The 24,995-nt window shown below is 37.4% G+C and overlaps 2 protein-coding genes across 2 annotated transcripts; both read left to right on the forward strand.

Annotated features, from left to right (window-relative positions):
- The first annotated feature begins 462 nt into the window (after window positions 1-462).
- On the forward strand, window positions 463-22,172 carry LOC139115491 (uncharacterized). The gene is made up of 13 exons (XM_070677628.1): window positions 463-772; window positions 4,165-4,265; window positions 5,021-5,166; window positions 5,357-5,468; window positions 5,672-5,784; window positions 6,109-6,218; window positions 7,414-7,736; window positions 9,042-9,171; window positions 11,464-11,682; window positions 12,143-12,290; window positions 12,552-12,836; window positions 13,991-14,149; window positions 20,302-22,172. The coding sequence occupies exons 1-8, from the start codon at window positions 508-510 to the stop codon at window positions 9,156-9,158; spliced, it is 1,287 nt and encodes a 428-aa protein (XP_070533729.1). The 5' UTR covers window positions 463-507; the 3' UTR covers window positions 9,159-9,171; window positions 11,464-11,682; window positions 12,143-12,290; window positions 12,552-12,836; window positions 13,991-14,149; window positions 20,302-22,172.
- Window positions 10,768-14,169, forward strand: LOC139116621 (uncharacterized). The gene is made up of 5 exons (XM_070679219.1): window positions 10,768-10,802; window positions 11,464-11,578; window positions 12,143-12,290; window positions 12,552-12,836; window positions 13,991-14,169. The coding sequence occupies exons 1-5, from the start codon at window positions 10,768-10,770 to the stop codon at window positions 14,167-14,169; spliced, it is 762 nt and encodes a 253-aa protein (XP_070535320.1).
- Window positions 22,173-24,995: the final 2,823 nt, after the last annotated feature.

Below are 24,995 nucleotides of genomic sequence, written 5' to 3' on the forward strand. Positions count from 1 at the left end.
GAAAGAGACGGAAACAACAGACGCCAAGCAACGCAAACTTCTACAATCAAAAGATCAGTGTCAATAGAGATTTGACATGTACATTACTTAGTCGTTAATTTTCAAGGTATTCAAGTATGTTTGTCCTAAATCCAAGCGGGCGAAAATGCCCTCACAGCTGTCAAATTTTTCAAGTTTAGTCATACAAGGCTAAATAGTTAAAGTACATTGAAACTTCTTAATAAACGTTACGAAAGTTGTATGTTGTCTTATCAATCCAAGACAATTAAATTACTCTCCGACGAAACAACTTACTGAATAGGTAGGAGGACAAAATAGTTTTCTTAGTCTTGAGCATTATGGGATGTAATCTTATTTAAATATTGCATGACACATGATATTTACATTGACGATGATTGATGATAGAATTCTATTGATTCATGAGGCATTATGGGAAGAGAACCCGTACCCGGTTGATATTGGAAGCATTGAAGAGGTGCGAACGCATTCTAGTCTTTCACTTTGAGAATGAATATGGCAGCGTGGATAGCTTTGATCTTCTTATTATCACCATGCGTCGTCTTCATGACGGCCGGGCAGTTGTTACAACCGAATGGTGACTGCAATAACCAAGGAACTATTTGTGAATACAAATGGAAAGTTGAACATCGAGACACCATGGTAACGTACAATGAGACTACAGGATCTGGTTTGCCTATATTCCGAGATGGTGATTCATTTTATAAGAGAAATAGGGATTCATGTAGTGCGAGAGACCCACTGTCGGATTTAGGTAAGCTAAAGTCGCAACATCTGAAGTTGCATATTTACATACACACACAACACTTTGGTTGCAGCAGCAATTATGTACAAACTCTTATATTTAACTTGCCTTCCTTTATTTTCGTTTTAATCGAGGTATTTGACCATCAAACTCTTTTGCCATTTCAAACAAAGGTTAACGTGATCACGTTTGCGGGTAAATTTCAAACTTGAAAAAGCACAGTGAACATAAATTTCAAAATTGTGGCTAGGAGATTTTGCTCGTTTTTCTAATAGAATTCTTAATGTAACATCTCGATCGCCATTTGGCAGTAGTTATATCTGCTCAATCGTCAATTGTACCAACAGCACATGCCACACATCGTACTGTTACGTGCAGGGAAAACGAACAAAGGGTGAACTCAGCAGTTTCCGTATAAAACGAAATTTATTACGAAAAATAAAACTACTTGCTAAGTCAGGATAGAATACAAACTTTAAAAGTGTACAGACTACTTATCTCAGCTGGGACGGCAAAGCTCCAGTCTCAGAGTTATAACAGTCAGTCGGATGAATGAACAGTCCTTTGGCTTGCAGGCTTGAAGTTGCACAAAGTCCACAGTATAAATCCAGCGTTGGCAGTGAAGGTCTTGAAAAGTCTTGAAATTAATACTGCTGGAGTTTCCAAAGACTTGAAGTAACACACAAGAGACACGATCCCAAATGTCTGACTGCAAGCTGTGCACGTCCCTATTTATACCCATGTGCTTACATAAGAGCATATAAGAACAATCTAGAACTTTTATTGACATGCTTATTACTGTTCTAAAATAATCTCTCATGCACAACTCAGTATATTTTCCAGAACATTCCAAACACGACTAATTGAATTCAAGTTTGTGAGGTCATTAAGGGCATCTTGAGAATGTTCTAGACTAATTGAACTCAGGTCATGATGAGTATGGGGGAAAATGACCTACATAACAGTACCAAGAGTGTTAGAGAGTGTTCAGTGTGTACGCCCTCGGGGAATGAAGGGGTTTTTAAAACGATATTTACCCGTACAGAATTGTTTTATCGCATGCACTTGTACATTCATGGAAAGGGACCACAAAAAACCCTGATAGTTCTCAGAAGGCGTGTGTTTTCCGTCAAACTTTCTGGAGTACGACTGCAAAGCAGCAAAAAACATCACTCTTTTGGTATCACAGATTTGGCTCTACATCGTGTGCATCTTTTGTTAATAATCAACATGTTTTACAAAGAATTCCATGGCCCATCATATATTCAAGTTTGATCGTTAATAACTAGTACAATGTCGACAGAAATTCAAATTCGAAACTGCACTACCAACCCGACCAGTGAATGATACGCTCGTTAAAAATAAACATTGCAATGTGCATCTAATAAATACTAAGACGGCAGAACAATACGCCGGCTGCTTTTAGGGAGCGTTCAGTTACTATGGCTGGGGTGGGCCGGCAAATTCTTCCTGCGCATACAAATGTACTTGATTTAAATAGGGTAGGATACAAATGTACTTGATTTAAATAGGGTATTTGAATGTTCAGATGTGGACAACATTTATGATGCTGGAATTTCACCTAAAAGTATAATTTCACTCTTCATGGTACTAGTAGTCTACAGGTAACTGTTATATAATTTCCCTGCTATATCTCTAATATGTAAGTAGTAGGAATTGTTCATTGCCCTCGGTGACCTCGATTTACAACAAGACAAGCCTCAGAGTTGCCAAGTCATGATGTTCATGTGACAGGTAATTATACTTTTGTTCAGATGTACAGTTCAATGACTTCAGAAAATTAAATCACGCAACGAATCATTTTTATCTCCCAGAATATTTCTGAACGCTGAAACTGCTTTTTTACGCAAAAGATACCTATGAAAATTAAGTGACCTCCCTCTGAGCTGTTTGAAAATACATGACTCCCTCTTTGCAGTTTTCAAATTTGAGGTGACCCTCCCTGGATTTTGCCGGCTCAACCCTGGCCGTAATAACTGAACGCTCCCTTACGAGGATTGTATGTGTATGAAGTTTACTGTGCCAATAACCTCCGGTCTATTTCTTTCTTTGGCCCAGATGTAATACTACATATTATTGTTCGAATACATGGGTTTATGTGCCCGAGAGCAGGTGACAATTTGTCCTACGCCAGGAGAGCAAATGTTTCCAGCTACATCTAACGTAAAGGGTCTGGTTTTACGTGGAATACGTCGAAGGGCTTCACCGGACCGGGTAACCATGGAAACCGGTCAGTACATCGTTCACGCGGTCCGCTAACTCTTCCGATGTTCCTATTCAAATCAATGCACTGATTTGCACTCACATCTAGGCATGTAATAAATTAGTTTGTGTGTGCTTGCAATGGTTTCACCCACTTTTATCAAAACCCAAATTATCTTTAGATCTGTTGATCCTTGCGGCAACACAGACAGGTAATAAAGCTGAAAGTGGTCGACCTGGTGGATTTGAAGTAATTTTTTCGCTGCCTTATACATGACATAGTCGAGCTGTAAACAATCCGAAAATTTAGAAAAATGAAAGAAATACGTTAATGTGATGGGTTTGATCGGATTTATTACTTTTTCAAAAGGAGGCAATTGATCGACAGGAGCACTGGTCTTGCTAACGCTAATCTTAGAGCACTTATAATGATTATGTTTATCTTTATATGCTTTGGTCATCCACTTGTTTAAAGTTGTGATGCATACATTCTGAACAATTGACAGAACTTAGCGTATGTGTTCGACATGTAAGGAAAGGCGCTAGGCATATATAACAAGCATTTATTATTATAAAAATTACAAACGACGTCAAAAGAAGGATAAAACTACAGCAAGTGAAACTGAATGAAGTAAAATATTAACCGACCAGCGAGAGATAAAATACAGTAAATTACTGACCACTTAGCGGAAAATTAAACACTTGCAAATCGCAACCCTTCGTTAGTACTATCGCCTATATCTGCTCATGGACTAAACAATTTACCAGGATTGTCTTGTCTGTGTTTTAACTTGTTGCAGTTTTTATCCTCTGCCTTTTAACAAGTCTTTTATCTCCCACTGGTCGGATGATATTTTACTGTATATTATCATAGTTATGATCATTGTTATTGTGCACAAAGGCGGCGGTATTAAAAGGGCAAATTATTTGCCAAGTCCACGCAGAAACAACTGGAATTTCCCTATACAACAAATACATTTAATACAATTAGTCATACAGTCATTAATCTCTAAACATACCGGTGCCCAATGCAAAGAAATGTCCATTTAGTTCGTACATATTTGGCGCTGAAAAACAAAACGTTGGTGCCAAGCTTCCGCAAGGGGGAAGATTGTAACTCATGTCTGCTCATGGACTAAACAGTTTAATGGGATTGCCCTTTTAAATAATTCTTACAGAAAAAGATAAAGTGATCACGGCCGATGGTACTTACAGATCAGCTATTGTTATCAACGGTGAGCTACCTGGTCCGCCCATCATTGTCAATAACGGTACACAGGTGCGTCATGTTAACTTTTTTATGTTGTCCGTCGAGGGCGCACTACCTGCAATGTGATCAAAAACTTTTCAAAATGCATCAATTGTTTCACAACAATAAGCGAGTACATAACACTCGCCATAGCGGCCCTCACCTGTGATTTATGCATGATTGGCAATAAAATTCTATTATCCATCTATAGCATACGTACGTCTCGTTTTTGATTTTTTTTTCCTGCATTGCACAAAATGACCAATTACATTGTCAGTAATAACAATTAAAATGATGTTACTGTTTATTTTTGTTTCTGAACAATGTTATAGCTATTTTGTGAGTCAAAAACATTTCGTCTTCATTTTCTGATTATCAATACTACAGTATTAAAGACATTTCAGGTTATGGGTAGGTATTTTGAAATGTCGCCTTATTAAATAAAACGTATATACTATCGATTGCATACGACAGACACATTATCGACTTTTTTCTGTTTCATTCTAATGTATACATTCTATAATGGGTATTGTTATGAAGATTATTCAAGTCTGAAAGTGGCCTTCATATAGACTTAAATAACACTTCGTTTGCCTTTTTCTGCTTAATTCCACTGACTGATTGTCATAATAGGAACCAACATGAGGTAGACTAAGTCTTGTCTATTATTAAATACTTTGATAACATAGATATGAATATGAATAACGACCAAGACAGCAAAATATGAAGTGGTACTAATTGCACTTTCGCTAAAAGGCACAAAGTAATGTAATTCATTTTCAAAGGTGGTTGTGCACGTGACCAATGATCTTATGATGGAAGGCATCACAATTCACTGGCATGGAATGGTACAACGTAATACACCGTGGATGGATGGAGTGGCTGGTGTGTCACATTGCCCTATAAACCCTGGAGAAACGTTTACCTACAGGTAGCAATCGCTTTTCTTCAAAGTTCGTATTCTATCAATTCAGAGTGGTTTGATAGAGAACTTATCTCAGCTTTCCGAAATCGTACATTTACTTGCGTAAAGATAACGAATCTATGCATGTTTACAGAAGGTACGTCTTTTAGCAAAAAGGTCACACCTTTTTGTTTCTTGAATGTGACTTTCCTTCTAGGTTTCTGGCTACACCTCCCGGAACACATTGGTACCACTCCCATCTTGGAACACAGAGAACGGATGGATTGTATGGAGCATTGATTGTGTTACCTCCTGAAGAGACTGTAGAGGTGAAGTACAGCTATAAGTGAGGTGTTCATGGGAAGCTGGTAGTTAATGTTGTATTGAAATAGGCTTATCTGCAATGAAGGTGTAACTGTAACTCTGCATGAAAAGATGATGATGACGTTAATGATGATGATGATGATGATGATGTGATGATGATGATGATGATTTGGAAGAAGCTAATGATCATTGATTTTTTTCTTGACAGGTTAAGGAGACTACGGATCCAGACTATGAAGGCGAATTCATAATGATTCTCCATGACTGGATGAGAGACATCTCCCTAGATATAAACAATCGTATATTGTGGGAAATGCAAAGGTAGATATACCCTAGGCAACCACAAGTGATGTTTTATATACCAATGCTTTCATGAGATCCATAAAAACAGAAGACATTCAAACGTGAGACAATTTGTGATGTGATTCTCATACAGCTCGCAAATAATGTCAAAGTGTGAAAAATTAGCTATTACATTTTTAAAAATTACTATACCCTTGGTCCTTTTGTTTATGTCTTTGCCTGTTACCCTATCTTCTGTCTGTCTATCTGCATGTCTGTATGTATGTTTATCTCTTACACAGGAAGACACGCACAGAGAAAGAGACTTTAATTTTTGTGATCAATTTCTCATTTTTGATGCAGATTTTATCCTGGTTATGGTACAACGTCGTCTTGTTTTTATCAAACAAAGCAGTCTGACGGTACTGAAATTGGTGTTACCCCATTTAGGTCCGGATTGATAAATGGCAAAGGTAATATTGAAATGACATGGTGTGAAAACTTGGTCAACATCATTTGAGCTTGTTATGATAACTTATTCTCTTTTTGGTGTGGGGTGTTTTTATTATTATCTCTCATAATAATATTGCATGTAATGAAAGTGATCATTCAGATTGAAAAATATGAATATAAACTTCATTTTGATCTGACAAAACATCATTCTTTAGCAAAGTTGATTCATATTCTCTCAAAACTGCTGCATAGCTAGTCGAGACTCCAGCTGCTACTAGTTACAAATCGAAACGAAAACTCTTCAGCAAGGCGAGCTTTTTAGCGGAGCTTATCAAATAGGCTGATTTTTTTAAAGGCAAGTTTTGTCATTTTTGGTCAAAAATTTATTTCACAAAAACCGCTTGTCTGACAGCTTTGGTATTTGGTATACAGGTTTATACGGATGAGCAAAATGTGATCTATTCTAATTACGATAAAATGTACAATTTTATAGTTTTTGGTCAGTTTTCGCAATTTTGGTAAAAAAATGTGTTTCTCAAAAAACACTAGTCTGATGGGGTTGATTTTTGGTATACGTTTCCTACAGATGAACGTAATGTGATATACTGAATAAGTGATGAAATGTGCAATTTTGTATTTTGAGGCAATTTTTACCATTATGGTCAAAAAATTTGTTTCACGAAAACTACTCGTCTGCAGCTTTCAAATTTGTTATACAGGTTTCTGGGATTATCTTATTTATGGTGTATTGAAATAATGATAAAATCTGCAATTTTGTATTTTTGGGGCAAATTTTGCCATTTTTGGTCAAAATTATGTTTCTCAAAAACTACTTGTCTGATAGCTTTGATATTCGCTATACAAAGTTCCTACAGATGAACTAAATGTGATATATTGAAATTATGATGAAATCTGCAATTTTGCTTTGGGCAATTTTTGCTATTTTGGTTAAAACATTTATTTCTCAGAAGCCGTATTTTGGCAACTTTTTCACATTTTTTGTCAGACCACTGAAATGAGCTATCACAGATTGCCACCTTGTTTATCAACAAATATGTCAAATAAATATTCTCTACATAACACAGCGTCTATACGTAATACAGCGGGTCTATATCGGCCGCTAGGTAGTTTGTTTTAAGTTTTGCTCAAACGTATCACTTTCGTTCTTAGAATGCCAATAATTTGGTTTTGCAATGTTGATACTTTCCAACTTAGGTTTATTTTATCCATATGAGAGAAGTCCAAGACGAGACGTCATTGATAACAATCTGATACCCATGGAAATATTCACCGTCAAACGACCATTATCATATCGTTTCCGTGTCATCAATGCTGCTATGATCTACGCCTTTAGAGTGTCTATCGACAAGCACAAACTTCACGTGATCGCTGTTGATGGTAATAGGGTCCGGACAGTTATTGCGGACGAAGTCATCATAAACTCCGGTGAAAGATTTGATTTCTACATCGAGACCACGGAATTCGCCAACAACTTCTGGATTCGTGCCACAACTCTTGAAACGTCTGACATCAATGGTGTAAGTACATGACTTTTTGCAATGCTTTTGTCGAAGACAAATAACAGTTTATTTGAACTTTATATAGTAATATGACCATGCGGATTGTATGCGATACATTCAGCCAATCAGACACTTCTATGACTTTCTACCAATCACTGTGGACTAATCTCCCGCCAAAATGTTTCTCCTTTGGTTTTCTATCGCGTTCGTTGCAAGCCTATCAAAGGTGCGTTTACTTTGCTACATTTCTAGTCTTGTTCAGTTCTTTCCCTCGCACTGTCAGTGCAGCAATAAACCTAGTGAGTTCATTGCTTACACGTTTGTTGTTGCTTCTTTACGAAGTCAGACTTAGCAACCTTGATCATAAAACCCCATCACCACAGTTTTTCTTTGAATGTATTTTGTTTCTTAGCCTTCTTTCCAATGTGTGCTAAAACAGTTTATTAACCCGGCACATATAACGAAATTATTTGTTAAGTGTACATATTTCTTAAAATTGTTATTGTCATCCACATTGAACTTCAGTTGTTAATGATAAATAATAAACACATAATGGCTGTGTTGAAAAATTGATCACTGGGCATTTTAGCATGATGGATTCAGATAAAACAATCTTATTTCATGCATAGAAAAGCAAAACATAATATGGTGTTATGATAAGTTACAACTAATGTATGTTTAAGGGAATATTAAACAGGAGCACAACGCAGTTTGTGATTTGATTCTGGTTTACTCCATTCTTGCAATTTTAAGAACTTCGACCTTTACTCGAAGTGGTTTTAGAGAGGTCACGGAAGGCAACATTTTCGTAGACCTAAAGACTCCATCAAAGGATTTTTACTCCTACGACGACACGTGCATCTTAAACCCTAGTTTTGTCTTAAGAAGCATTTAGCCTTCCATACAAATATGATACACTGCACGATGTCATAGCCTTCAACCCAAGTCAATTCAACCAAACCGAACCAAACCAAGCAAAACAAAAGCCATTTGGATAGTAAAAAGAATTACTTTTTTTAAATAGTTGTGGATCTCAACTGAATATTTAGGTTCAGAATAAACAAATGACCCTTAGAGACATAATGGATTTTCAAACCTCTTCCGTGAATTGTTATTCTGCAATTTTTGAGGACTGGTTTTATTAATTTTTCACAAAATTAAATGTTCACAAAGTATGAAAGAAAGTAGGAAACCGTATTATCTCGTTTATGCCTAAACCTCTCCAGTTTCCTCCAAATATGTCAATAACTCTCGTTCTAGCAAAGATTCAGCGCAAGTTTTATCGCGTTAACTTAAGTAGTTTTGTTCTTTGCACACATTTAGAATACTGTGTATCCAGGACATGTAGAAGCTATCTTACACTATGACGCAGCACCTGCGGAAGCTGGCCGACGACCACGCCAACTCAGTGTACTCAAACTAGTCATTGTGTTGCTTTGAATTGTCCCTTCGGGTAAGGAATAAGCTTCGCAAACCCTACATTTACATTATTTCATTTTACATACATTGTATCTCGTTGTAGGTATATTTCATAGTACAACGTTATTTGATGAGCGTATAAATAGGTACGCAGCCAATTCTAAATACCATGGCCCATGAATGACCGACAAAATGTTTTGTTTTACCTCCATCACCTCTCAAAAGAAGCAATGGAAAGTAAAAAGTGATAACTGCACCTTTCCCAAATTAAAGTAAATCCGGATACTTAACTCGAGGAAGATGCTGGTTTTTGTGGAGTCTTGACTGACAAGTCATAAACTACATTCATTTTCAAAATTTGCGACCGCAAACTACATCATGTGGCCGTTGACGATTTGCCTTTAAGGAACCATCTGAACTCATGAACTAACGTTTCAGGTCAAAATAGAAGTGAATTTACGTGTTTCTCGCCTCTTTAGCAAACATAGCTGTCGTAAAAGAACTGCTCGTTCATAAAGAGAAGGAATGCAATTTTCACATTCACCTAGTCATGCAAAGAATCATGCACTACTAGGCTTGTAAAAGCCGAAACAAGATAGATTCTGATACTCACATTGAACCGCATCGTAGAATGCTTTTCACGCATCTACAGGTAATTGTGCGTTGTTCCCGTGTGCAAATTTGAACGAACTTAGTTTCGACTTGTATTACTTGGTACTTCGGATATGAGAAATTGCAATAAATGGTCATGTGACGACAATAACGCCTTGCATGCTGAAATAAAAGGATGAATAAATGCATACTTCTGTCCAATGACCTTGTACTTAATTTACCATATGACAACAATAATGGCTTGCATGCTGATATAAATGGATAAATATGTGCATACCTCTGTTCAATGTCCTTGTACTTAGTTTGCAAGTCATGTCGGACCGCAACGCAAAACAAACTAATTTGCATACGTACATTTCGGTATTGTTTATTAACTTTCTACTAATGTGGGACAAATCGACAGAGAAATATCTGATTAATCTGTCTAAATATGAAACAATATCAGATGGAGGCAAAATTGGCGTAATTGATCATATCGAATACAGAAATTGCGATCAATATGTACGTCAGTGTAACTTGTCTAATGTCATCCTTGAATGAAATAAGTTCGAGTATATCTTAGGAACAGCGAATGATACTGGGGAAAGTCATGACAAAATGGTGCGCTTTCATGGAAAGGATCTCCGAAAACGCGCCATAGTTGATTACACTTTTGATGAAATTCGGCATAGAATGTTTAGTGACCTGGCTGAACTTGAAATAAAAAAGCTTATGCCATATATTTCATACATGGTACTGGAAAATGACAAGTTAGAGACAAATCGTTGAAAATGTATTGAAATATTACCAACGGTGAATAATAATTGAAAATTGTACCATTACTTCTCTCTGACATGCACTGTCTGTAACCGTTCTGTGCTGTTACCGATAAAACACCTTCAAATATAGACAGGCAAACACCACTGCGGTATTGTTTCTGTGTTTGGACACAGGAGCAGGGGTCAATGATAAAACCTATGAATGTTTCATTCATGTATGAGAAACTTGACCGAGCTCACACCTATCAACGGCTGAAAGTATGGCGCCAACAGCTAAAGAACGCTCGATTCTTCGGTATTGCTACTTATGTAGAGACTAAAGATGTAGGAACATTGACAATGTTTCCCATGGTCACCATAAACACCTCTAAGTTGTCGCATTTTCTTTTCAAACTCACCGGAACAGCTTTTCTATTGATGCTAAAGAATCTGGACAACTTAAAGAAAAACATCCGACAATTTATTGTAAAAATATATACAGTATATATGAACATCATTAATTACCATATCTTTTGATAATTCCAGATTCAGGAGACATTCTTTAAAACAGCGACATGAAATTCCTCGTTACACAGTATGGATCTTGTTGAAATACCATTGACTAATATAGAGCCGCCATGAATTCTATAGAACTTGTTTGACAAAAAGAAGCTTAAGATGGTATTATTATCCTGTACAATCTCAGTTAGTATTGAGATGATCGAAACTTATATACTACACATTAAAGCAACGGGAATTTGTTTTCAATTTATTACATCAACGGTCTTGTATGCTTAACTTTAGTAAAATAAGACAATGTCGCACATATGTTTGGCACCCAGAGTCATGCAGTTGCACAGACCTAATATCGTCATCTTTGGCATAGGACATCTGACTCGACTCTCTCATTTTATGTACTGCGGTCTTCTTCCTTCACTTGCTCTGTAATCATTTAAATCACATTCTGTCTTTACCAGGTACTTTCCACCGAGCAAAAATATAGACTGTATACCAATTTCACATGTCAAAGCAGCATCTAGTCAACCCCCGCCTCCAGCGATCCCGAACGTAGCAGCGATCCAAGTGACGACAGTAATGCCGAAGAAATCTTCATTAACTTTCACTTTGCTGGGACCATTTCAAGGCGGTCTTCTGTTAACGGGAGACGTTTCATCCCACCATCAACGCCACCCATGGTGCGCGCTTTAGCATTTCTTTCTTTCTATTCTGGTTCAACAATGTACAGTAGGGTGTAATTTGTATCAATCGAATCGGCGTGCTAAGCACTTGGATAGAGATTTTATAGCCAATGTAACACGATGTCTTACTACCTTTGGTTCTGACTGGCCTGATGCATAAAATCTTTGTATAGAAGGTTCATCAGCATGTCATTATGCAGACTTATTACTCCCTTGAGAAGGGGCTTCTTGTACTAGAAAAACACCTTGCATTGTGGTGTCAATATTTTACGCCCAGCATAGACTTGTCGGTATCTATTGGCAGTTTTTCTCATGCCAAAGTGCAATTACTAACATCGTGCAGTTCTGTCGAGAATTGGTGACTGTCTCCAGTTTGTAAGAATTTATATCTATGAAGGAGACTCTCTTTGTGGTACAAAACATGATAATAGCAATTCCATTTCTATTCTTTCAAAAGACACTTCCTGGTGGACAATATGAGGACTATATGACGGTGTGTAACGAGGCAGAGTGTTCAGAACGACACTGTAGTTGTACTCACTTCATTGAAATCAAGACTGGCAAAGTGGTTCAGATCACCCTCTACAACATGGTTCAATACCCAGGTATGTAAACCTGCGGAAGGGAGTCACCAGTAGTCCTACGGTGGGTTCCCTTCTTGCGTCACCTTACTTGCTGTCAATAATCTGAATGAACCGGATTGTCGTGAGGGATAATTCTATGGAAACAGGGATCAAACTATGCAGGATTAAAAAACTAATTTCTTCTGATGAAGTCAGCGCAGAGGGTGAAACTGTCACAAGGAGTTGATATCTTCAATCTGTGACTAATTATGGCAGACCCGTTTATATTTCTATCACTTTCAGGCGAAGGAATAAGAGGAACGCCTCATCCTGTACATATCCATGGCCATCATTTCTATGTCTTAAAGACCGGTTATGCCCAATATGACGCCAATGGGTTATATACTGGCGACAACGAAGATATCGACTGTGGAGAGGATGAACGTTGTAACTCTGGTAAATGGCGTAACTGCAGCTGGGGAGGAGACAATATTCCTGGTTTGAATCTTGTAAACCCTCCAATGAAAGATACAGTCATAGTACCCGTTGGTGGATATGTTGTAATCAGATATGTGGCAGATAATCCGGGTATGTTCATGTAAAAGCAACAACTCAGTAGAGGCGATCATTAGTCAAATATTATTTGTGTAAATAATTGAACATTTATTCGTGAGTTAATTTGTACAACAGTTACCATTTTCGACTGTAAAGAAAGATTGTGCATTGAAAGTATGCCAGACAGATTGATTGCAGATGAGACTTTCCTTGTACTACAATTTGTGAATATATTTTCGCTAGGAATGCGTTCTGCATTAAACGTCGCTTGTACTATACCCAACTGTTACAAAGTTCAGTCATCACATTGAAGATAATTTAGAGATAATGGGCGACGCCTTAATAACGTTGATTTATGGGGAAGGGCAAGAGGAAAGCCAAAATTAACGGGCGAGGCTTGCCGTCCATATATAAAGTGTCTGCCAACAAGTGCTTCATATTGTTTTATGATTAATTATGATCTTTGTACAAATCACAATTTACGTTTTAACTGAAAGGTACGATGTTGGCATTACTATTCGTATTCACGGGCATGTAAACAAACCATTACTGCATATTTTGAGCAGTAACGTGGTTTAGCTCGAGCAATTGAAATACAATGGACAGGGCATGGTAATATAATGCTCTACAAACTTAACCTTTTTCACCTTTGAAGAGGACAGTATGTGCAACTTTTGATGATTTTTTTCACTGAATGCCAACACCAGTTTCTTGTATTTCTGCATAGACCATGTTGAGATACTCAGGGTCTAACTTGATGACCTAATCTTCATGGACTGCATTGTTTTTAAAATTCTGGTCCTGACTAGAATACAAATGAAAACAATATAGTGTATTTTAAAGGAATAAATGCTGTATTGATTAGCTAAATAGTAGGCGTTTCGATAGGCTTTAGGGAGTTGCACAATAATCAGAAAATACAGCTACTGGTCGTCTAAACATATTTGATGTGCCGAAAGTCCGATTAACTCTTCCATGCTACGACTGACAAACTTGGTGGAGACGAACATCGCAATATTGACCTTTAAAAAGCAGGTCAAAATTACCTTGCCCTCGTACACGATCGCGAGTGGCGATCAGTTAATTACTAGTATTGAATTCTACCCGTGGAAAGTTTCTCAGTATTCGCAATCAGACACAACCTTGCATGATGTTCTAATCCTCGCCATTACATGTTTGCTTATTAGGCTGGTGGTTCGTACACTGTCACATCGAAATACACCAAGTTGAAGGAATGGCCCTGATGATCAAAGAAGGTGACGAGAGCGAGATGAAGAAGCCGCCGAAGAATTTCAGAACATGTGGTCACTTTACCTGGTCGGCGGAAGAGTTCAACGAGAATATGTGTGGGTATTATTATTATTAATAATATTATAGGGCTCAGCCCTTGGTGTCGCGCCAGGGGTTAAGATTGGCAATGTTATTTGTATTGATTCATGATAAACTGTAATTGTTACTTCATAAACGTTTATATGACAACTATGCCCAGTTTCCCTCTGATGAAAGCAGTTCACGTACTTACACGACGTCAAACCCTGCAGCAGGGCAGGTATAGATTTTCTGTAGCGTGTAAAAATTTTGGACAAAATTGGCAATTTTTACAATGATAACAGCCTATGGCGTTAAACAAGGGACGTATTATGCAATAATTATCATTGCAATGGTAACCGCACTGCCCACCTTCCGCGTTCCGTCTAAAAACTTGCAATTTTTGAATCTAATTATTGACACAGGGGGCGCTCTTCTATAATTCAATCCCAGCATTCTTTGCGTATACCCCCGTTCATATGCACGACAGTTTTCTCCGTTTATCTATATCAACGATACTTTGTATCAGCGACAAGGTGTATAATAACATTTACTGGCTAATAAAAGAGTATATTTTATAAAGGCATGTTATATCATAGTAATTTGTTTCGTATTTGTTTATTTACGAGTACTCAAAAAAAAAAACATGGCGGCGCCCAAGAAAGAAGGGTACACTTCCGGTTACTCGCATAGTATATTATGAATAAGCGCATGCGTAGTCAGTAAGCCGCTGGCGCGACTATTACTATTATTCCTTTATTGCGGACTTCAAACATGTCCATATGCATGACAGAAAAGAAACATACATAAATATACTGATCTCGTGGGAACATAGAACGAGAATCGGTCTTTGAAATACATTCCATCAATATTGACTCAGAGTAAGAAAACTGTCTTCATCCACCGTTTTCTCAAAGCAGATGTGAAGTACATAGTATCATGAATCTTTCGAATGATAACGTTGTCACTTGTTGATAGCGTTTCATTAAACCATAGATTTGCTGTCTGAACAGAGCATCAAAACTATCAATCCTATTACTGACAAACATTGAACTGGCGCTACGACGCCTGTCATAACCCAAAAGTATGCGGGCTGCATTGTTGTAGCCAACTTTAATTTTTTTTCGGGGTACTGCTATTGTAGCTGACCCAGAGATTATCACCGTACAATTGGTTCCAATACGGTTTAAATAGCTTGCATTTTACATTCATTGAGCAGAAGGAACGTTTTCTCAAAAGCATGTTGTTTTCGTGAAATTGCCTTGCCAAGCATTTTTCTATAGACTTTTTAGCCAATCTGTCACGACGTCTCACAAGCCTTCCTTCTGATCGGCTTGATTCATAAAATCGTTGTATTGAAAGTTCATCAACATGTCATTATGCACATGTTCAATATCAGCGTTATCACTGATATATTTGTCATAAGATAACCAAGATATTTTTCTTATCAACAAAGCCAAGTTTGACTCCATTGAGATAAACTGAAGGAAAGTGCTCCATCTTACAACTTTTGAAACCACACGCATGCACTGCGTTTTTTCAGCATATCACCATAGTTGCTACAGATGATAACTAGCTTTCGAGTGTCCCTCATATACGGGCTTATCAAACAAATATCATTTGCGTACATAAGATGTTTATAAAAATACTACCAATAGTGTTACAACCAACACCAGAATTAATCAATCTATCACTCAAATCATCAACATATACACTGAAAAACTTGGGGGACAAGACTCCACCCTGCTTAACACCATTAATGACGGTAAAACTTTCTGATACACAGCAACCCCATCGAATAGAGAATCTCTGGGATCTGTAACATGAAAGTAGCTATCTAACAAAGAAAATCGGGACATTCCGAGTGATCAACTTCTTGAAAAATGACCAGAGGTTAACACGGTCGAAAGCTTTTGAACCATCCATGAACGTAAAAACTGCATTGCTACTATGGTTTCTATAATAGCTAATTACTTTTGTTAAGACAAGCATACGCATATCAGTTGAATGGCGGGCTTTGAAGCCAAATTGATAGGGTGAAGATTCAAGAAAAGACTCAATCTTGCACAAGATGACACATTCTAAAACCTTTGATGCAATAGAAGATAGCAGAATAGGACGATAGTTATTTTTATCACTGACATTTTTTTCTTATCCTTAATAACTGGGACCAACATAATGTCAGATAATCTTTGAGGACAAAATTGTAAATTAGCATCGAGGTAAAACACATACTCAACAGTACAGACACCTTGTCACTTGCATATAAAGAAATGGTTCAAGTAGAGGATAGGGAGTCAGGTCCTACTTATGCGTCTTTTATTAGATATCATAGGGTTTACAATTTGAGAGAGGGAGAATTTCTTAAAATCATGATATAAAGTCAGGTGACTTGTAACCCCGCAAATCACAAATTTTCCCCTTTTGAAAAAGAACAAATTATCATTGCAGACTATAAACTATGCAGTTAACATAACGATACTGTAAGGGAGCATTCGTTTTTTACGGGGAGGCGGGGCGGTGGAATTTAAGCGACAAATGAAATGTAAAAAGCGACCCCCCTCCAATCAAATTTCTAACATTCGACCCCCCAAATTCATCCATTGTAAAACGTGAGGCCCCCCCCCAAAAAATCATCAGATTTGATTCATTAACCGTTCGCACCCTATGGCCCTGGGCTGAAAAATTAAGCCCTTCAAAAGTGTTTGCGAGAAAAATAGTTACCTACCCCAATTTTCATGCACAAAAACAGCGACCCTCACCCAGATGTCACAATCTGTATCAATAATATCTTAAGTGACTTATAATTTCCCATTTGACCTTTAAACTTTCAAAGATCTACTCTTTCAAATATGATATTCTCATCACGTACATTTACATCAAATTGTCAAAGTAAAGATTTTAATAGCAAGTTTTGTATTGTAAAAAAATTATCTACAGTTTCCTCACATACCACAATGTATTGAGAATCAACATTTTTGGTGAAATTCCAAAATCAAATTTTTTGCACACACATGAACTTGTAATCGCCTTGGTCTAATCAAGTACACCAATATCAATCAGATTTACCTAGTATTGTATTATTCATAGTTTCCTCATTGACAAGATAGTGAATCAACATTTCGGTGAAATTCCAAAATCAAATTTCTTGCTCACACATGCACCGGTAACTACCCTAGTCTGATCAAGTACATTAATATCAATAATCAAGAGTCTATAAATACACAGATTTAGCTAGTTTTGTATTTAAAAGAAATTATTCATAGCTTCTCATAGACTACTCATAGATTATGTATGGAGGACCTGTGTATTTTCTATTTTGCCTGGGAGTTCTTGTGTGTTATCACTGTATACCTAGGGAGTCCAGGACGGGAACTTTCCAGAGAGTGTTTTACGTTGCATGCTGCACTTGAAGGTTTGAGTGTCAGCGTGTGCTTTTTAAGTAAGATATTTCAGATTATTGTGAGTTTTACTCCAGTCAGTAGATATGTAAAGAAACCGGTGAGTGGCAGAGATCGAACTTTATGCGGATCGGACTTTTTATAAACCCTATGACGAACATTGCTCACAAGTGAAAGCCGCGCCTTACGTATGCAATACGCACTGCACGCAGAGATGATAGTATCACCACAAGTTGAAAGCTGATCTTTCTGCAGCAAATTGTGTGTTAACTGCGAACTTTATTCAGTTTATGAGTTCAGTCAGATGTCTGAGATTGTCATGAGAACATTATTTGTGATTGTTCCACTGAACTTTTGTCGATGCGCGGAGTTTGAATTCAGAGGAAGACTTCAGATGAGTTCGGCAGAAGTACGAGTGTCCCCGAAGAGCCGACCGGAAGTAAACAAAGATCCAAGATGGCTGCGCCCATGGTAGCTGAAGTGGCACAAGATTACTAATTCACTTCCGGGTTCGTTACCCACGAAGATAGTTCGGAAGAAAAATAGTGCAGACCTTGAAGTTTTGATATCTGCATGGATGCTTGTTTAGTTTGAACTTTAACGTCAAGAATTTTTGTAAAGATATTTTTCTGCCTGAATCAAAATTTGTCAAAAACACCACTGAGGGCGCTATTTTCATCGCTATCTCAAAATTTCCGTGGACTTGCCCACACAAAAATTAATCAGTAGTCAAGCTGACATTGACCTAACACCTGTTAAAGGATTCGTGCCGCTGAATGTTTTAAAATAGGAAAATCGAGCTCAACGCTACTGTGGTGGCCTATGGGAAATGAATTAGTGGTCTTGTGCCTAATTGACGGCCCAAAGGAAGCCCTATAGGGGGACATATTTCAGTACGTATGATGTCCTATGCTGAAAAATAACAACCTTTTGCACTTTCTATCACTCCGAACAATACTTGGAAATATAAAGGTATGTGGAAACCAGCTCAGACACTAATTTTGATATACTTAGGGGGCCCAAATCCCTGCTGGCGGCCATATTGGACTCAGTCAGGAATAGGGGTATGGCATAGCTTTTTGTCAATTTCTCTCCTAATTCAACTTAATTTGTCAAACCAGTACTTTTATTGTTTAGACATACAATTTCTTGCTTTTATATCAAAAATTCGTGCAAATCCATCCATAGCGGTTTTCTACAGAGAAATTTATTATTCAAAACTTCCGTAAAAATTCGATGAAAATAGGCCTTGCCCCTGAAACCGGGTTTAATTTCGGGGAGAGATTCTATTTGTGAAAATCATTATCTTTTTTGGGAAGAACACAACTAAGCAATTGTAAAAGTATTCTGATATGAGTGTTTGGGACACAAAATTTGTTTGCCAGGAATGTGTTTTTATGCATATGGTGTCATATGGCTTGGTACTGAATGTTTTAAAATAGGAAAATCGAGCTCAACGCTACTGTGGTGGCCTATGGGAAATCAAGTAGTGGTCTTGTGCCAACTGGACGCTGCTTAGCAGTGGATCGCGTGCGTTGTCGCCGACTTTCATGTGTGGACATTACACATGGACTTACAATCGCGCTCATCGTCGAACAATAGTTAAAGTCGTGTGTGAACTATTTGTGTTTCCGAGCCGCGTGGTCAAGTCTGAGGTACTTCAGCGGTAATGTCAAGTTTTTCATAGAAATTGTCAAGCATTTAGAAAGGGTTCGAACAGAGTTTTTGTAAAATGTGTTCGACTCCTGCCGTCGGGAGGTCGATCAGTACGGTTATTGTTACCATGGAGTAATATTTGTAGTTTTGAAGTACGGTTTTACTATTTTGTATGTAGACGCCGATAATTTGACACAATATAGTAATACACGGAAGTTGTTTGTTACATTACATGACTGTGTGGTAGTTCCTCATTTCATGCCCCATGCTCTGTAGCCCTGCGTACAGGTCTGTGTGTTCCCAGCGTTATACGGCCTCCACCTCAGCCCTAGAGAGGTTAACACCAGTATCAGACTTGGTGGCCCTGCTAGAGAAATAAATTTGGCTGAGCTTTAGTCGGTTATTATTCTGCCGTCTCGAAACATCGGTTACACAAGCAACATTTCGGTGAAATTCCAAAGTCAATTTTTTTTTCCATAACTCCATTCAAACCTTTGTAAAATTTGACTCCCCTTCAATCATTGATTGTAAAATTTGACCCCCCTAAAAACGGTTTTGTAAAAGTCAACCCCCCTGATTTCCACCGACCCCCCCTCCCTGTAAAAAACGAATGCTCCCTAATGCCATACCAATGCTCTTGTCTGTAGTGAAGTCATTCCAGGGACGTCGATATTTGGCTCAGCTGATAAAATCTTGAAAATAGGAAAATAAATATTAACCTCTGACCAGAAACTAGTGAATAAATACACTTTATTTCCACTTTGGTTAATCCACCTTATATTCCTTTATTGTTGGTATAATGGTAAACAGCGTGGATGCATTTACTGTAGTCTGTAGAAGTATTCTGCAATAGTATCTTAAAAACCTTACCGGAAAGTAAAAAATATAGACAAAATTTTTAAATATGTTTTTTAAGGTCATTTGCTGAAATGTGTAAGCTAAATGTCATTAAGATCAGTAATACTGGTACACTATAAATTCTGGTGTAAGCCCATTAACCAAAAGCATATTGAAAATATTACACATTAGAAACACAGTATAAAAACGTTACATCTCGTTTGCTCTACTAACAATTCATTCGAAACGTTATCATTTGAGAATATCACTAATCTACTTTCCTGTTTATCTTTCAGTTTCTGAAAGCGTGAAGACTCATTTCGGATTGGTAATCACATTTAGCACGTCGGGTTTCGTTTCCTCTGTAATCATAATCGTAATCATATTCATCATCTATAAAAATGTTGAAAATTGCGTACGCCATGCATTTCAGCGATAGCACGCTTACGCTATACCCATGCCGACTTCGACAGATCAAAGTAAGTCAGGCATTGCTCGTGTCTTCGATTGAATCTTCGGTACTGCCCGAAAAAATCCTATTTGTATATGTCTATTTCAGAGCCGTGCTGCATTTCGTTTCACCAAAAGTAAATGGTATTGTTTCTGTTCGCGTATACTTCACAACATTGGCAATCGGTACATCTTGAATCCCTCGCAGCATAACAGCCATTTTAATTGTTTGATCATGCTCATAGCCAGTCAATTCTTTTAAATGCATACGCATTATCAACAAGTTTCACAAGCCAAGAAGATGCATTGGTATCCTACATTAATCACCTTGAACATTCAAAACTGATAGAAGACATGAGACAAAAACATATGGGACAGGTGGCAAATGTATATCAATTATTAAACGTCTATAAATGCACAGATATTGTTAGATTACTATTTGAAAAAATGTTCATAGTTCTCTCATTGATTTACAGTGAACCATTTATAGTGAATCAACATTCGGTGAAATTCCAAAATCAAACTTCTTGCACACTCATGGAATTGTAACCACCCCAGTCTAATCAAGCATACATAAATACACCGATTTATAGAGTTTTGTATTTGAAAAAAATACTCATAGTTTTCTTATAGACTACCGTGTGTACTGAATCAATATTTCGGTGAAATTCCAAAACAAAATTTCTTGCATACACACATGGACTTGTAACAACGCTAGTCTAATCAACTACATCAATATCAATAATCAAGCATACACAAATACACAGATTTGCCGAGTTTTGTGTTTAAAAAGATTATTCATAGTTTCCTCATAGACTACCATGTGTAGTAAATCAACATTTCGGTGAAATTCCAATTTCTTGCACGCACGTAAAACTTGTAACCACCCTAGTCTATTACTGTCATCATCCTGTACTATTATGAAAAGCTGTATTTCCACTCGGTGTTCGCACAGAGACTCGATGATGGAGGGAAGTTTTTGTTCTCCCAGCCATGGAACTTGATAGTGTTCAGGAGAGACCACGATTTTGATATTCAGACAGATGATAATTGAATGCTCCAAGTCCCCATTGTGTATCAGATAGTTTATCCCTTTATAAACCATCATTTTCATGATAGTTAAAAAAACTCCCGCACAGTGTATGCAAATGGCTGGTCATCAGTAATCCCCCACTGTGCGCCCACGGTGCGGTAACTTCCCGTCTAAAGATTAACTGGACAGTTTTCGTCAAACATTCCATTGTATTACAAATTGCAAATTTTTAATCAGCACGTATTACCACTACAGAAAGGGTTCTATGAAACTATAATGAGTGTCATGATATGACAGCGTTGAATATGTGCTTAAATGCGCTAGTTTACATATACTCATGACAGAACAAATATTGTTAAAAGACCCTTCTGTTGTTTCATGTGAAATGATTTCAATGATCTACATGATGCATCCTTTGAAGCAAGAATGTACAAAAAGACGATATACTTAAGCACGAAATCAGTCCCCTGGGGTGGGGAGGGAGGGATTTTTGTGCAACGGTTTACTTTATTTGATTTTATTAATTTTGACTGTGATATTTCAAATAAAGAGTTCAACTCCAACATACATACACTGTGCGGGATTTCTTTCCCCTGTGACTTAAGATAAAATTTAGTTTTTGGTCATTGTATTTGCTCGTTAATGTGAAATAAATATCTTGTACTCTGGAAAAAACAGTTTCCCAGTCCTACTGTTGCACACTTTTATTTCTACCATTGCTAGAGTGTTTGATGATGGGATGTGTAACTCGTGTACAAACATGACCTGATCTAGTGTTTATTGCTAACGACGTAATCGTTGGCTATTGAATTTTTGGTCCGGACCAGAATTGTCAGCCATCATAATTGTACATTGTTCACAGTGTGCGCGCTTTGCTGGCATGGCTATTGATAATATGGCGCACATTAGGGAAGTATGAACAACAAAGCTGTTACCTGCTTACATGCTTGATCACCCTGTGTAAAGAAATTTAATTTACTTAAGCAATAACCCCCGCCGCACGAGGGTATACACGAGATTTTGGTACATGCGCGACGATATATGAAGCGAATTGTACCAAAATCTCGTGTATACCCGACTACGAAGGGGGTTATTGCTATTATATTATATCAACTTGAGTGTCGTTGTTGTCTTGCTTGGGTATTTTCGTCACTTTTAAGCCCCAAATGCAGAAAACGGACGTCTGAGGGGTGAAATGTCGGAAATTCTGCGCCGAGACCGAGCATTTTTATAAGTTTGGATTACGTACAGGTACACAGTATCCTACGATAAATACGCATTACGTTCATCAACATTGCATTTTATTCGCATGCAACACGGTAAAAAATACCTGCTGCAGTCACACAGAAAACGGGTCAAGAGCCCAAATCAAAAGAAAAAAGTAAAATTTTTCGTAAATTTACATAAGAACAATAGTCCTGGCTTTTTTGGCATACTAAAAGTAGATTTGTCTCATTCTGTACCGCATACGCGTATACGGTATACGATATACGTCGACCGTCGCGACATTCAGAGGTGGTTAAGTGAAGTTACAGGATCAATTTTTGATGGATAATTTGGAAGTTAATTTTGTACCAGAAAAAAGGAGTTTGAAATAATCCAGACGTGCGATGACTGTAACTTTGATGAACAGTTGTGCAGAGTGTGTTGCCTGATTTAGCGAGAGCTGGACACTGACACTGCTCGTCTCATTGGATGTCAAATTTCGTCGCAGTCGCCAGGAATCATCCCATTATTATTTTGAACTTCTTGGTCTACATCGTTAGGACACCCCGGTCTGTTACAGCCCAAACTCTGGTAAAGGATATTTGATATACCAGTACTATGAGGAAGTGTCAATTTAGTAGTGTATGAACGAATCAATATAAGCGTCATTTTACAATGTAAAGAGCGAGGAGAAATCGCGTCTCGACTCCCGCGTCGCCCTATAAATTGAGTGGATCACACCCCGAATACGCTGCTTTTGAGATGTCTTTCATCATCGATCTCGACTTATTTTCACCAAGAGGTGAGTTACAGACCCATACTTCATCTGTGTATCAAAATTCGCATTTTGGTCTTTGAAATAAAGCGGGACTGTTTCCGTTTTTTCTCGAGGTCTATGGTTTAGATTGGTACGTTTCAAATGCACCGACGACTGGGCAACTTTCGAACATGCTGGTTTAGGGGCCCGTTTTACCACCGCTATCAGTGTTAAACAGTATTTTAGCATCGATGGAATGAGCTCCCGTCTAATAAGAGTGGCGCATGGTAGCATGATATAATGTACTTAATTATAGATATTTTATGGTAATTACAAACACAGGTAGACTAGGAATGATCGATGAAAGATATATTATATTGTCTCATAAATTATACTACCAATGGGATACACTGTAGACTACTATGTCAATTATAGTTCATATATGTTCAGTGATTTATCAAGTATCGCTTAGCAGAAAGAAAGCTCAACCCTGATGCAATATCAAAACGGATTACCATTTCATTATTGATATTTCCTGCCTAGTCCACATGTACAAACATTCGGCCTTATTTAAGAACAGCAAAAAATTAACATTTGTGAGTAATGAGCTCAAATTGGGAGTTTTTTAACGAGCTGGCTTCTCTCGTTTTATCTCGCTCAGGAATTCAAAATTTATATACCGCATACATTTAAGCCAAACAAATGTGGTTGGTGATTTAATATAGCTTACATAATTTGCATAATTCTAGAATCAGAAAATTTAGTTTGACTTAAAGGTATACAGTCACCTGTAATCTAAATATGCCCATACATGGTCAAAGAGGCGTTCCTTGGTATTCAAAATGCCAATATGAGGGCGCTGTTTTAAAAAAGCGACCACCCGCTTAAAATTTGTGATTGGTTAGATTTTCTCTTTCCATGGTAACTGTGCCACAATTTGAACAGGTGACAGTATACCTTTAAGCAGGGCACTCTAAGATAATGGCATAATGTTATTTTCATCTAAAATTAACCATATCTTGTAAACTGCATGTTGCTCTGTTTCCTTGACACACACTCCTCTGCCATACAAGAAATGGTTGTCATGTTTGTACAGCTGTATCTAGAATAAGGCATCATTTTTTGAAATGCCAGGTAGGAATAAGTATGCCTGCTTCTTAAATGAACAGACGATAATAAGAAAAGCAAGCAACTTCGTTAACATGACCATCACTATGGAGCTTTAAGGTGAAGTACTACGAATTACGTCAAAATTAAGTTGTGGTGTCATTTTCTTGAAACTTTGCACAAATATTCTTGGAAGTTGTGCAAGTGCAAAAATGAAATAAAAAATGGGGGTCACCACGCTTGTTTCCATGGAAACGGACGTTAAAATGGCGTCGTTAGAAATAAATAAAAATGATATAATTCACTTAAACTAAAGAAAGCAATTATAAAACGCTTAGCAACTCAGTTAATTTTAATAAATACAAAGACTCAAGATCCATATTTATTGAATGTATAGTTTTCATGATGTTTGTGAAGAAATTTTAACATATCGATTA

The sequence above is a fragment of the Ptychodera flava genome, chromosome 17, assembly GCF_041260155.1.
Source record: "Ptychodera flava strain L36383 chromosome 17, AS_Pfla_20210202, whole genome shotgun sequence".
NCBI lineage: Eukaryota > Metazoa > Hemichordata > Enteropneusta > Ptychoderidae > Ptychodera > Ptychodera flava.

Bases quoted from the DNA above. Each gene is read 5' to 3' on its own strand.
- LOC139116621 (XM_070679219.1), top strand. From the start codon at position 10,768: ATGGCGCCAACAGCTAAAGAACGCTCGATTCTTCG. The intron at 11,579-12,142 runs GTAATGCCGAAG...TTCTTTCAAAAG, and splicing joins CAGCGATCCAAGTGACGACA to ACACTTCCTGGTGGACAATA. The intron at 12,291-12,551 runs GTATGTAAACCT...TATCACTTTCAG, and splicing joins CAACATGGTTCAATACCCAG to GCGAAGGAATAAGAGGAACG.
- LOC139115491 (XM_070677628.1), top strand. From the start codon at position 508: ATGAATATGGCAGCGTGGATAGCTTTGATCTTCTTATTATCACCATGC. The intron at 773-4,164 runs GTAAGCTAAAGT...TAATTCTTACAG, and splicing joins AGACCCACTGTCGGATTTAG to AAAAAGATAAAGTGATCACG. The intron at 5,469-5,671 runs GTGAAGTACAGC...TTTTCTTGACAG, and splicing joins CTCCTGAAGAGACTGTAGAG to GTTAAGGAGACTACGGATCC.